The 15,124-nt window shown below is 43.0% G+C and overlaps 1 protein-coding gene across 3 annotated transcripts in view; it reads left to right on the top strand.

Moving 5' to 3' along the window:
* Positions 1–9,257, top strand: part of CCHR9.PART0H2orf42 (chromosome chr9.part0 C2orf42 homolog) — a 420,265-nt gene extending 411,008 nt beyond the window's left edge. For all 3 annotated transcript variants that reach the window (XM_044083125.1, XM_044083126.1, XM_044083127.1), the window contains exon 9: positions 7,576–9,257. In XM_044083125.1, the coding sequence (XP_043939060.1) occupies positions 7,576–7,781 (206 nt within the window). In that variant the 3' untranslated portion in view covers positions 7,782–9,257. The remainder of the gene's footprint in view (positions 1–7,575) is intronic.
* The last annotated feature ends 5,867 nt before the right edge of the window (positions 9,258–15,124 follow it).

Genomic DNA, 15,124 nt, shown 5'->3' with positions numbered 1-15,124 from the left:
TGAGACTGCCTGCATTGTTAATAGCATAACAGGTAGTGTACTTGCTTTTGATGCAGAAGGCTATGGGTTCTACTCCCACAGTATGTAGATGTATTGCTGATATTTTACTGTGTTTGTAAACTGGGTGGATGCTGCAGTCTTGACAGTGTTCTCTTTGGCGAAGATACCTAGTAACTATGAACCCGTCCATTATTTGCCATCCATTCCCTATTGCAATATTACTAGTTTATCATTTGTTTCATGTAATATAGGCAATTTATTCCTCAAGGGCAACAGGCACTTTATTTGTAGATGAAACAATGAAATATAAAGTTGTTTGCTAGCAGCAACTCTTCATTAGTTACTGATCTCTTTAATGTGGAATTATTTAGATGACTGACTTCTGCAGTGATTGTGCATATTTACTGATACTGGTGGATTGTAGAAGTTTGAGTAGACTTTTATGATGGAAATGTTTTCAATTGGGCAGTTTTGTCATAATTGGTGCATGCATTTTGTTTCATTGTTTACTGGAAAAGTGTTCAAAACAATAAATTTAAAAACCCTCACACAACTGTACTGTATTATACAAGGAATATAATTTAATGCAATCAGGAAGGTGCATCACAGAACACATGTATGTTTTGTGTGCATGGGGCCTATCATTTGAAAATAGCCCAAAATTAATCTTTATCTGCCACTAGCCAAATGTAATTTCTTTGAATGTGGGTTTCAATGCTGGCTCAATGAATGTGAGTTTCAAGGGCAGAGAAGTTTTAATGCTAAGTCTGTTTTCATTGTGAGACTGCATTGCTTTGTTTAGCAGACATCTTAGTGTTTGTGCTGTAAAATGCAAAATAAAACTTTCAAATGAAGTTGAAATCATTGTAGAAGTAAAGCCGTATGCACATTAGTGTTTATGGTAAATGGAGTGAAATAGCCAAGTAATGGTTCATTGGAATGGCTGCGGAGGGGGGTTCCATTCGACCATGAACCATTAACAAATGTAAAATAAAATAAATGATTTTGTGAGGGGGAAGGGCGGCAAACTGAAAGACAGCCCCGGCTGAACTGTACCTCTCAACTTTCCAGATTTTCACAGCAGGAATTGATTTTTCTTCGTATTTTTGGTTTGTTCCTCATAAAATTTGTGGTTTTCTGGCAAATCATTTAGGAATTAAGTCACTAAATAATGACAGACACTGAGTTTTGGACTTCATAACCAGAAAAATGCATGCTAAAGCAAGACCTGTTATTCTATCAACTGTCTCAGTTTATACAAGAGCAATTTTAGTACTGTTTATATGTTCCCCCAATATATTTGGCCTGGTCCAGATTTCCTGCATTAACAGGTTGAGAGGTATGTAAAAATAAATTGCTTTATAGAATTAGGCGTATCCAAACCTCTCAACTGTCCCCGATTTTGGCTCAAAATGTTGCTTTTCCCCTAATAATCCCTCCGCAAAATGGCAGTTTTGGAAGAAAACATGGAGAGTTTACAATTAATAAATAACTGTAATACTCAGAGTTATAGATTACTTTTATTTCAGAAATGAATGTAGATTCTTTTATTTTGTCAGGTGCTTAAGTTAGCAGTACTAATATTAAAAAAGTGTCCCTTCTTTGACGGGTTCCCAGCTGTATTGTGAGGCTATTTCATATTTTTGCATCACCTTTTTAGTCCATTTTTCATAAAATTGTGTTTTTTGGCAAATTAGTGGCAAATCATTAAAGACTGAAGTTAGAAAATAATGGCAGACATTTGAGTTTCAGATTTCATTCCCTTCAGAAAATTCATACTAATGTAAGACCTACTATTCTATTATCTTTCTAAGTTTATAAGAGCAATATTTAAAAATTGTCCTTATTTTTGGGCTTTTGTCCCACTTCTATGTATGGCTTTGTCCAGATTTCTTGCTCTGAGGTTGAGAGGTATGACAAAGGTGTCAGGGCCATCACAATCAGCCAAAGACATTTCAAATTGTGACATACTTGATGCACCCCACTCCCCCATGTAGTGACTGTGGATGTGTCCAAGCAAGACAAGGAGCAGTTATGCAGTGTAAATGTGCAGTGTATCCCCCCGTGCAGAGTATTCCCCCATCCAAGGTAGACACAAATACTACAGTGACTTTTCATCTGTCCTTGATTTTGCAGAATGTTCTGGTTTCTGTCACATTTTTATACTGTTGATTTATGCTTATTATTATTCAGAAAGTGCCTGTTGGTCTGTGTTTAAGTAGCAATGCTTTGGGCGGCCACAGTGGTGCAGCGGTTAGCGTTGTCACCTCACAGCAAGAGGTTCTCCGGTTCGATTCTCAGCTGGGGTGCCTTCTGTGTGGAGTCTGCATGTCCTCCCTGTGGTCACGTGGGTTTCCTCTGGGTGCTCCGGTTTCCTCCCACATCCCAAAGATATGCAGTAGGTAGATTGGACACTCTAAATTGGCCCTAGGTGTGAGTGTGTGCATGTGTGTACCTTCTGCGGAAAGTTGGGCGCCGGGCTGGCAACTCGACACTGTAAAACTCCACTACCAATCATGAGCGGACAGATGATCCGCTGTGGCGACCCCTAACCGGGAAAAAGCCGAAAGAAGAAGGTAAGCTTGTCTGAGATTGTAAGATGCAAGTAAACTTTAATAAGCATACTGTTAAATAATTGCCAGCATTGAAAGCCTTTCTGTTGTTGCCATACAGAGAATACTTACATAACTATATGACAGTATTTCTATTAAAAGACAGGATTACATTATTTTAAGAAGCTCATTACATTTGTTGGAGACTTGCAGTCATCTTTGCAGGCTTTACCTGTAAATTAAACAGAATGCCAATCTATCATGTGTGGTCCATAACCTGTGCAGTAATCCTTTAAGCAATGTATCTTGAGCTTGTTTCTTGTTTGCTTTTCATTTTTTACTTTGATCATGTTTTCCCCATGAAACAAGTAGATAGTTGTTGTCAGGCAGAAGGTCTATTTTGGATAAGAAACATTTTTACAAGTGGGGGTATCACAGAGATTGCTACTTTCAGCATGTTACTTGGTACTCTAATAAAGCTGAATATAAATTATAATTAGAACTGTAGTGCAAGGAGAAGTGGTTTCAGTTGAGTACTGCTTGTTTTTCTTATACTTGATTTTGACTGGCATTCCAGTAATGTATTTAAAAAGTAATTTATTTTTACTTGCCTCGCAACTTTTTGTTTCCTTCTAGATATTATGTAAGCTGTCATGCAGCCAATGCATTGAAATATTTTTTTTTCTTCTACACTTCATTTTGTCTTGATTGGACTCTCATAATGACAGTTTGGCACCCAGGGCAGCATATTTAATTAAAGTTACAGTTTTTGTGGTTTTGCAGCATAGCTCCTCCCCTTTCTAGTTGGTCGCACCCCTTCCCATTGACCCCACCCATTCAGCTGTCTCCTGCAGCTCCCCTTAGATTTGAAGTCACCAGCTGCCACTGCTCTGAGCTACTGCACAATGGTACCTCCTATACTGAGCCAACAGATATTGCCAATATACTGGCTGACAGATGCAGTGCCAACTTTACCCCTCTCCCCCGCCCAAAGGACCAATCACAATACCAGTAGATTGCCAGGCACCCAGTATTACTGCTGCACATGTTAAAACAGTGCTGTCCAAGGCAAAGAATACAGCTTCTGTGGGACCTGATAATATCCCTGGCTGTGTTCTACATGAACTACAGAGTGAACTGGCACCTCACCTGTGTGCCCTGTTCAACCACAGCATCACCTCAGGCTTTGTCCCTACTGAATGGTGCACTGCTACAGTCATCCTTCTTCACAAAGGAGGAGCACTTGCAGACCCTGGGAACTATCGCCCCATTAGCCTGATGAGTCTGATTTGCAAAGCTATGGAACGCATTATCATGGACCTAATCAACAAGGATATAGGGAATCTCCAAACTCTGGATCCCACACAGTTTGGTTTTGTGAAGGGTAGATCATGCCTGGTCAACCTGGTTGACTTCTTTGAGTCAGTCACCAGAGCTGTGGATGAAGGCAAGGTGGTTCATACAGCCTACCTTGATCTGGCCAAGGCCCCTTTGATACCATTCCCCACTCAGGAATCATAGAAAAACTCATTATGCTAGGCATCAACTCGTATATCACTAGGTGGGTTGTAAACTGGCTCACAGGTAGAACCCACAGTGTGAAAGTAGCTGACTCCAAGGCAGACTGCCGACCAGTCATGAGTGGAGTCCCACAGGGTTCGGTCCTGGGTCCTCTCCTGCTTGGTATCTACTTCTCTGAAGTCCAAGCCAACACAAAGGGACTCTGGCTGAGAAAGTTCACAGACGATTGCAAGTTGGGAGCTATTATTAACTCCCCAAGTGATGTTGAAATCCTACAGAAAGGCCTCACTGAGACCAACAACTAGTGTCAGAACCATGGCCTTAAGCTCAGTGCCAAAAAATGTGTCATCATCCCCTTTGGGAAAAACGCAGTTCACATGAATTACCACATCAATGATAGTTCACTGAACACAGAAGGCGTTATAAGAGATCTGGGAACACAGGTTGACAGCAACCTCTCTTTTGACCACTACATTGCCACTGTGGTCAGAAAGTCCTATGTGGCACATCTCATTACTAAGGGTTTTGCATCCAGGAAAAAAAGAGGTCATTGTCTCCCTCTACTCTTCCCTCATTAGGCCAATCATCAAGTACAATGCCCCATTTGGCATGTAACTCACTAGACACCTGCAACAACTGGAGATGCCAGAAAAGTACCTTAAAAAGAGTATCTTAGGCCTTAAACACTTGTCCTGTATGGACAGATTAAAAAAAACTCCAGCTATTCTCTGTCTCATATCACCTACTTAGAGTTTGACTCAGCTGTGTTAGGAATGCTACATCTAAAGAAATCCCAATCCCTCTGTACCACATGCTTCAGAGACCTCTACCTCATTACCACAATCAGTAGAACATGCTGGAGGGACATGTTCATAATCTAGAGACTGTCCATGCTATGGAATAGACTTCCCATACATGTCAAACAGAGCCCCTCACTGGCCCTCTCCAAGAGAAATCTTGAGTGGATGGGAAATAGAAAATTCACCCTGGGGATCACTCCAGTGGCTGTACTCAACAGAGGCACTAGGAACTAAGGTCAGGTGACACGATGCCAGGGTAATCCTATAGACTAGGCTTGTAAAGGCTCCAGTGCCATTAGCCTAGTACACACCTATTAACCTATGAACAAGCATACGAATAATGATAAAAAACTGACAGGTAGATTTATGGCAATAAAATTACAGTTAGATGCACTTTATGAGAAGCAAGAAAAGAACAGGCAGGTGCACTTTAGAAGATGTAAGGAGGGATAGAAAAGTAATAGAAGGCAGAAACAGACAAGGGAAAATAGCATTCTGTATAGATTGGTGATATGAAGATAGCCTTTCCATACATATACAGATTAGGTGCAAATAATATAATACTGACTATTAAGTTAATATTAATAGGTTCTGGGCACTGTTGATTCAATCTCCCATTTCCAACTGGTCAGGAACACGCTTGCCGTTTGAAAAAATAAACAAGGACTTGCAACCAAAGATAAAACTTTCCATCAGCAGTCACATAAGCAGGTACATAGCAGTGAAAAGCAACTTTTCTAGCCACAAAATACAAAAACAATTAGCTTTTAGTGGCTCTTACACATCAGAGATATGCGTGTAAGGGGGAGAGAGAGACACCAGAGAGGAAAGCTCTCTACTAGAAACTATTATTACGAGGGAAGCTTGTTACCAAAATATCCTTGTACATATTGTTGACTGACTGCATTTCCTTTCTTTATAATAAAGTAGGTATGACCTTACCAAAACCATTACATGCTCATTCAACCAGAGCCATAGCTACAGTTTCAGTTTTTCAGTAAAGAGCTTCCACGAATGATATTTGTGTAGCAGCACCTTGAGCTTCTCCCAACACTTTTGTGACTCATTACAAGTTGGACCTAATCTGAAGAAGTATGGCATCACTTGGTTGAATAGTGCTTAGGAATATTCTTCCTTAGTCCACCCTGGATTTTTAGGTAGCTGGGGACTCTGTCTCAAAGGTTGAGGACAGAATGGAAATTGACATCAGATAAAGGAGTACCATAATGTTCCATCTGTGTTGTCCATTTTCATTCTTCTTCAACATCCCTGCCATCAACCCCCTAACCGGGATCTCCTGGAAGAGCTGGTGCTCCTTTTAAACTGGCCACTTCTTAGCTGTACAGCTCCAGATATAGTCTCATATACTTATTTCTGCATATTCCTTTTTCTCATCATTTTTCTAGCAAACAAGATCTAAGGTAATGGAGGGAGGTGCATTGTGGGCAAGGCAGTTGCTCGAGAGCTTTTGTGATTGGCACAAGCTTTCAGACAGCCAAGTCTGATCTGAGGATCAGATCCGAACCCAAAGGTTGAGGAAGAATAAAAATGGATAGTACAGATGGAATGTTTTGGTGAGTACATAACTTCTTTTTGTGCAAGCTGTTTGGTAATGTACATCAGTAACGGAGGCTATGAGAGTATTCAGTACTGTACATCAGAGGCGATCTCTGCTTAACATACAGAGGCAATCTCTTGCTTAACATATAAGGCCATGTCAAGCCCAGAGCTGTTGGACATGCTACATTTAAAGAAATCTCAATCCTTCAGAGCCACACACTCCAGGGATCTAAACCTTGTCATCACAATGAACAAAACATGGTGGAGGGATAGGTTCCTGACCCAGATTCTCCCCAGACTCTGGAATAGACTGCCCATACATATTAAGCAGAGCGCCTCTTTGACCCTCTTCAGAAGGAACCTTGATGATTGGATGGGAGATAGGAAATTCACCCCGGGGATCATGTCAGTCGCCCTGCTAGACAAGGGTCCAGGGAAGTAAATATTGTGGGAAGAAATAACCAGGGAATTGTTATGGCTAGGCTTGTATAGGCCCTAGGGTCAATAGCCTAGTACCAACCTATGAATCAGTGGTAGAGGTATACACTAGTGAAAGAGGAGTTACACAGGATGTTTGGAGATATGCATCTGTAGTGGATGTGTGAATACCTAGGTTGTTTTTGGTGATGAGTGTATCAGTGATAGAGGGTATCCAAGGTGATTGGTGATGAGAACTAGTGATAGAGGTCACCCTAGCTGTTGGTGATAGAGGCTACTCTTGATGCTTAGCAGTGTGCATCAGTAATGGAGATTAAAAAGAATGTTTGCATGTTGGTTTGTGTCATTGACTGTGTGTGTGTGTCTGAAGATAATGCATTGACAGAGGTTATGCAGGGTGCTTGGTGATATGTGCTAGTGATGGGGATTACATAGGATACTTGGTAATACACATCATAAGTCTAGTTCAGGTGCAATCTTGTAGCACAAAAGCCAATTAAAATACATTCAGAAAGTTGTCTAGGGGTAGAGTTCACAACTCAGGACGTCAGAGAAATTGTTTGGATAGATCTGAGCCTTGTCAAACATCTGATGTTTTCATAACTTTTGCATATTGTTCAGTAACCATTAAAGCATATTTGTAATCCTAATTGCTGATAAAAATGTGAAAAGATTTTAAATTAAACTGAATTTTTAATCCCCAGGAAATACAACCCCAGATCAGAAGGAGCCAACACCATTTATTATAGAGTGGATTCCAGACATACTTCCTAAGTCTAAGATTGGTGAGTTGAGAATCAAGTTTGAATATGGCCACCAGCAGAATGGACACATTCAGTATCATGAGCATCATCAACTGTCTGACCAGACTCTCGGCCTTATCCCACTGTCCACAATTGCTTTTACATGAAGACATCTTATCGGATGACATATCAAACTTCAGACTTTTTTCATAAGAAATGCAGTTTAGAGTCTTCCATTAACCAATGTTTTTGCAGCTATACCCATTTTGTAAGATGGCTTTTACTAGCTGAAATCCATTGGAAGCCAGATATCTGCTCATTTTTTTAACCAGTTGCTTGTTAACTTGCTAAAGAACTGTTGGTTAACTGTTACTATTTATCATTTTTATTATATTTAAATTAAATTTTGCCTCCACATGTACATTTAAAATTAATTTAGAAAACATCTGTGAGGTGTGTAAATTTTTTAAGCATGTCTTACAGTAAAATGATTGTGGGTTGCAACAGCCTACTTTAGTTTTGTACCTAATGAAAATGTCATTTTCACATCCCTAAATCCTTCAAGAATGAGTTATTTAGATTATTAGCGAACAGTCTCTCAATATATAATATGTGCTGATTACTATTAACCAGTTTCCAGAGACACAGCAAAATACTAAACTGTTTTCTGTGGAGTGTTCTTGTAGCCCTTTGTTTAGCTAGCTACACCACTCTGACAGCCTTTAATGGTCTTTTCATTGCCCTAGAAGGATGACAGCGTAAAGAATACAACCTTTCCGCTCCATTGCCATTGGCACAGCATGACTGCCAGCAGCCCAGATCCCACAATGTTCCTAATACTTCAGACCCAGCAAGTCAGCAACTGTCCCAATCCTTTTTTTACCTTTTGTGGTCAGCTGCCAGATGAGGAGACAGACAAGATAACATTTGTAAAATGTTGTGCTTAGTTATATATTCCTTTTGTGATTGTGCAGGTGAGATGATTGTTGTGCAGGTCTCAAGCTTTTGCTACTGCATGGCTTAACATAAGAAGAAAGCATTTCCTGACTGGTTTCATTGATCACAAACATGATAAACACTGAGGGATTAATTAGTTAATTATAGAATGGTATAAATTAAAATAAATTGCTCTCTTCAAGCCTTTATCTACAGTGGAAAATAGATAAATGCATCTCATGCTACCTCAGTGACTGAGATGGTTATGAAACAACATCTGAAACTGAAGGACTGTATTGAAGCCAAAGCCATCAAGAAGTTCCCCGAATGAACAAACAAGGTCAAGGTATATTTTAGAAAAGCATTTTCCTGCTGTAGATAGGATAACAGCATGATTCTCAGGAATGACAAAAGTAAATCAGACAGGGTATCAATAGCTTTCAAGCTGGCCGAATAACACTTTACTTAATAATCCAGTTTATACTGTTAGTTTGCAGCGTTGTACTGCCAGTAGTATCAGTATGTACATAATCTACACTGACACTGGTTACAAGCCCCTTGCTGATTTCTTCCTCTTTGGGACCACCATTCTCACCAAGTGTGTCTGTGGTCTTTGTTGATAGTGATAGTAGGACACCTTACAGTTTTGAATTTAAATATGAGCATGAAAGTGCAATGAAATAAAAGTCGTGACTATTGCTTGGCAACCTTCTGGCCTATTTGTTTATAGTGGCAGTGGGGCTCTACAGTTCTAAACATACTAAAGTGAATGCAATGGAGCAATGAAACTATATACAAGAATGTTGCTTGGCATCTGTTCCTCATATTATAGTGAGGAATTACTTGTGTGTTTTTAAGATCTCCATTATGTGACCTTAGCATTCACATGATGATTTACTAGAAGTTTGCATGTGACTTCACAAAAAAAAATGTAAACAGAATTTTTGCCGATCCTACTTTTTGACTTCATAATTATGTTGCCTCTATATATTTTAGAAAATGCCAGTAGTTTCTGCTATGTAATGCTATTCTAACTCACCCACTTCATTTCCTGAAAATGCTAAAATACATTGTTCTCTATCTGTTAAGTATTGATGTTAAGTTGTCTATCTCGCCTTCATTCTTGCTGGATGGGTTCGGAGCCGACCTCGGCTCCAACTCGGCCACTCTAAAAGCTCGAGAGTTGGTTCCACCGGCTCGAGGCTCCCCTTATATCCCACAATGCTAGGCGTGAGTTACCTCAGATCTCGTTTGCCGCTACAGCGATCGAGGTGTTGTTTTTCTACCGGCTCAGGTCAGTTGTTTAATCAGTCGATTTAAACTAGTTTAAATCCCCTTTTCTTAACTAAATTGTTCATATTTCCCTTGGTTTAGTGTATTTCATCCCTTTCTTCTTTATTCCCATTTTTTTCCCTCAAGAACTTAAAAGTTCTTCCCTTAGGCCTTCAGGCCCTACTATCCCTAGTGGAGTGTTTGTGTTGTGTTAGGGATATATTTTATACTTAAGCTAACTAAATAGTTTAATTAGTATAATTTAGTTAACTTTCTTTATAGTGTAATCAGTGTGTGTGTGTTTTTTGTGTGTGGTTACACTTAGGTCCTTGATAATGTCCAAGGATTCAAAGGTCTCAGGCTTCAAGAAGTGTGACTCGTGCTGTCAGAAAATGTCGCTGACAGACGGTCACACTTCTTGTGTTTACTGCCTGGGACCTTTGCACCTGCAGGACTCTTGTGCTGTATGCCATGGCTTCAGCCCCAGAGTCCTGCAGGAAAGAAAAAATAAACTTATTTTGAGAGGTTTACTTAAGCCTGAGGGTTCCCTTACTGTTTCTTCGGGCAAACCCTCTAAGGCTTCTAGGTCCTCGGCTCCAGCTACTGAGTCGAGGCCTAAGGCTTCGAAACCTCCTTCTACATCGGCTCCGGCTGGAGCCGATGAGTCTCAGACTGCAGCTTCTGTGGTTTCTTCGGCTCCGGCTGGAGCCGAGGTATTAGAAATTCCTGTGTCGGCTCCGACTAGACCTTCGGAGCCGACATCTAGAAAGAGGTCCAGGTCACCGTCCCTTGGCTCCGTTCATTCGGCTCCAGCATCTCCCTTGCTGTCTGAATGGAGCCATAGATCTCACTCCTCTAGGTCATCGAGGCTTTCGGACCATGACCTTCAGAGGGTAGTGAGTCGACTTCTTAAGTCCGAGGCACTGGCCCAAATGCTTCAGAGCCCGACTCATCAGTCGATGCCTGACCCTGTTCCTCATTATGTTCCTCCTCCGACTCCTTTGAGCTTGGAGCCGGGGCGTTTCAGAACCGAGACTGTGGTAGCGCCGAGCCGATACAAATGTCTTCGGCTCCGTCGGCTCGATTTCTTCCTTAGAAGAATCTCGGCGCCGGACTTCCCTCGTCGGCTCCGAGGGGTGAGTGGCATCGGACCCTTGTCCGACCCCGCCTCCTCTCGGTGCTTCAGCGCTGGTGAGTTCGGCTCCGACATCGGCCTCGAGCCATCACTGTCGGTGCCGAGGGAGGTTTTCAGCTTCGGAGCGGGACCTCTGGCTCTGCCTGACAGGGGTGCGTCGAGGTCATGCGGAGTGTGTTGGAACCTGGTTCAACTCCACAGTTGGCTCCGTCCGCCCCTCCCTCTTCGGTGCCTCAGGTCAAGTCTACTCACTCCCTCATCCCAGACTGCAGAGAGCCAGCTCCTCAGGAATCCCCTGTGGGATCTCATCCTCTTCCGAGGCCTCTCCTGAATTGGCAGAAGAGCCCCCTCGGAAGAGAAAGTGTAAGAGGAAACACATAGACTCACCTGAGTCCGTCACCTCTGACACAGATTTAGAGGATTCCGAGGGTTCCCCCCGTTCCCCTTCTGAAGATGTCTCCTTTGCAGACATTCTAGAAATCCTCAAACAGAGGGGAAATTGGCCAGCCCTCAACCCTTCGGAGGATGAATCTGTGTATCTTGAGGCGTTTGGCTCTCGCCCTTCCACCTCCTGGGTGTCTCCCCCCTTTGACCCCCTCATGCAGGTGGTAGCAAAAAAGGCATGGACGGCTCCTGATTCAGTGGACCCCACTCCCAGGAGACCCTCAAAATTTATCACGGCACCAGCAGATATCAAAGAAGCGAGTGATATGTTGAAGGATCCTACAGCTGCGGGGTTTCAAGACAAGATGAACACTCAGCTGGCTACCCTGAACTCCATAGCTAACTCCTCCATGCGCCTCCTTTCGTATGCGGCTGATGGAGCGAGCAGGGCCGCAGGGACAGGAGTGGCCTTACGCAGGCATGCCTGGATGCGGCTATGCAACTTTGCGGACCCCTTTAAAACGTCGTTCACTAATTCCCCGTTTGATGGATCATCTCTTTTTGGTCCTCGAGTGAAAGAAACCTTGACTAGGTGCGAGACTGATGGCAAGACTCTTTCTGCCGTCGGAGTCCGTTTTTCTACTCCTTCTAGGCCTTACCCCAAAGGCCAGAAAAGTGGAAAAATGTGGTTCCAAACAATCTCAAGGGACTTCGCCTGACGACAGAGTCGGTTCCCGCCAGAGGCAGAGGGGAACAACAATGGTAGACGTCGCCCTAGAGGCAGGGGGGGTCCGCAGAACCAGGGCAATCGAGAAACTTTCTCCGATAAGCCCTTTCAGAATCCCTGAGGTGTTGCCTGACTGTCCACCTTCGGAGGCAGTCGGGGGAAGATTGTCACTGTACCCAGAAGCCTGGCTATCCCTAACTCGAGACAAGTGGGTACAGTCCATCATTTCCGAAGGCTATTCCATTCCCTTCGTTCGCATTCCAAACCGATCAAAAAAATCCCTTCCAGATGTTCCACCCGCTCAAAGGGATCTTGCAGCTTTGGAAATTTCAAAGCTGCTTGCAAAAAGAGCAATTCAGCCAGTTCCAGCAGACCAGCAAGGATCCGGAATCTACTCCAGGTTCTTTTAGTTCCAAAAAACAGGGGACTGGAGAGCAACTTTGGACCTCACTACCTTGAACAAGTCAGCCAAGAAACCACGATTCCGGATGGTCACGCTACAGTCCATCCTTCCCCTATTGGGAAGAAAAACTGGATGTGCTCTATAGACCTTCAGGATGCGTACTATCATATAAAATGAACAGACGCCCAGAAGATTTCTCCGCTTCAGGCTGGGAACCAGTCATTTTCAATTCAGAGCCCTGCCCTTTGGACTCACCACTGCCCCCGGTGTTTACCAAATGCATGGCAGTGGTAGCTTCTCACCCGAGACGCCAAGGATTCCAGGTGTTTCCATATTTGGACGACTGGCTCCTCACAGCTCCCACCAAGCATCTTCTTCTAAGGGCCAGGGACTACACCTTTCGCATTTGTCAAAACTTAGGCATTTCAATAAATTGCGAAAAGTCTGTTTTGTCGCCTTGTCGTGTTATTACCTTCATAGGCGCAATTCTAGACACAGTCAACATGTCTGCGAGGCTAACAGATCAGAGAATAACAGACATACACAAACTGGTCTCGCTCCTCTTCAGCAGCAACAGAGTCAAAGCCAGGTTAGTTCTGAAAGTATTGGGGATTATGGCGGCTGCCATACCTCTGCTTCCATTAGCCAGATTCCACATGAGAATCCTTCAATGGATGCTCTTCACACAATGGTCATACCAGCAACTTCCGATGTCCCACACCATTATGATTACGCAAACATGCAGGAATCATCTTCTGTGGTGGATGTCTTCCCCTCAGCTCTTCTTGGGAAGACCCTTTGTTCCTCCCCCTCCAGTTGCTACTCTGACAACGGACGCCACCCTGATCGGGTGGGGGGGGGCATTATCAGGGCAGAACTGTCCAGGGCACATGGCAACCAGACGAATGCCACTTGCACATAAATGTTCTAGAGATGAGAGCAGTGCTTTTAGCGTTGCAAGCCCTTCAAGACTCTCTTCCCTTGGGAACGATAGCAATCCAGACAGACAATATGTCTGTAGTGTGGTATATCAACAAACAAGGCGGAACCAGGTCCTATCCCTATGTCGAGAAGCACTCAGACTGTGGCAATGGGCGATTTCTTCTCAGCGGTTTCTGATAGCAATGCACATCCCCGGAAGTCCAATCAAATCGCGGACAAGTTGAGCAGAGCTATCCTCATGCCTCACGAGTGGTCTCTGAAAGATTCTATTGTGAGAAAAATTTTTCTCAAGTGGGGTCAGCCTTGCTGCGACCTTTTTGCTACTCCCCAAAACAGCAAGTGCAAAGATTATTTCACCCTATTTCCGCTACCAGGCCAGCCCAGCAGAGACGCCTAGTCCAAGTTTGGCCCCGGGACTTCTGTATGCATTTCCTCCCTTCCCACTAATCTCTCAAGTGATACAGAAAGCTATCGCTCAGAAGGCCTCCTTGATCCTCATTGCTCCTTACTGGCCTCGACAGGTTTGGTTCCCCTTTCTACATCAATTTCTGTGGGAGCAACCTTGGCATCTGGACCTAGTTCCAGACCTTTTGATCCATCAGTCGGGTCAGTTTCATCGCTCCCTCCCCTCTCTGAACCTCACTGCTTGGTTCCTCCAATTCCAACCTTAGCCAGGCTTCCTCATATATCTCACGCTGTTCGAGATATTTTGATAGCTTCCCATAAATCTTCCACTCGAAAGATTTATCTAAGTAAGTGGAAACGCTTTACTTATTGGGCTCAAGGAAGGGACATAGATCCTTTCACGGCTTCCATCCAAATAGTCCTTGATTTTCTAGCTGAACTCTTCCATGCAGGTTCATCTCCTTCTACTCTTAAAGTTCAATTGGCAGCTATTTCTAACTTTCATGTGGGCATCTCAGAGTCTGCCATAATGTCCTACAAGCTTTGCAAAGCCTTTTTGAAGGGAGTTTTTCTACTCAGACCTCCTATAAGAAATCCTCCTCCTCCTTGGGACCTAAATTTAGTTCTCAGTTCCTTGATTCTCCCCCCTTTCGAACCTGCAGCTTCCTGTTCTTTAAAATTGCTATCATGGAAGACTCTCTTTCTAGTAGCTATTACTTCAGCTAGAAGAGTTTCAGAACTTCATGCACTCAGCTGTCGACCACCTTATCTGTTGTTCCATAAGGACAGGGTATCCTTACGAACCAACCCGTCCTTTTTACCTAAAATAGCCTCGGCGTCTAACCTAAATCAAAGCATTGACCTCCTGTGTTTTTCCAGAATATGCTAATAGGTCTGAACAAAATTGCATTGGCTAGATGTTCATCGTCAATTAAGGTACTATTTGGATAGAACCAAACAATTCAGAAAATCTGACCAGCTGTTTGTCTCTTATGCAGAAGGCAGAAAGGGACTTTCTGTTTCTAAGGTATCACTATCTAGATGGCTAACATCTATAATTTCCATTATCTATGAAATAAGACACCAAAAGCTACCTAACAAACCTAAAGCCCATTCCACCAGAGCTTTGGCTACTTCTATAGCCTTCCAAGACAGACTGCCTATAGACACCATTTGTGCAGCAGCTACTTGGGTTACTCCTCACACTTTCATTTCACATTATAAGTTGGATTTAGCTTCTAGGCATAGAGCTAATTTTGGTTCCACTGTGCTCAAGAGTCTGTTCCGTTAGGCCACCCGGGACAAG

The sequence above is a fragment of the Protopterus annectens genome, chromosome 9.part0, assembly GCF_019279795.1.
Source record: "Protopterus annectens isolate FY-2018-M chromosome 9.part0, PAN1.0, whole genome shotgun sequence".
Lineage (NCBI taxonomy): Eukaryota > Metazoa > Chordata > Ceratodontiformes > Protopteridae > Protopterus > Protopterus annectens.
The sequence above is the reverse complement of the archived record's forward strand: the minus strand, read 5'-3'. Positions and strand labels throughout refer to the sequence as shown.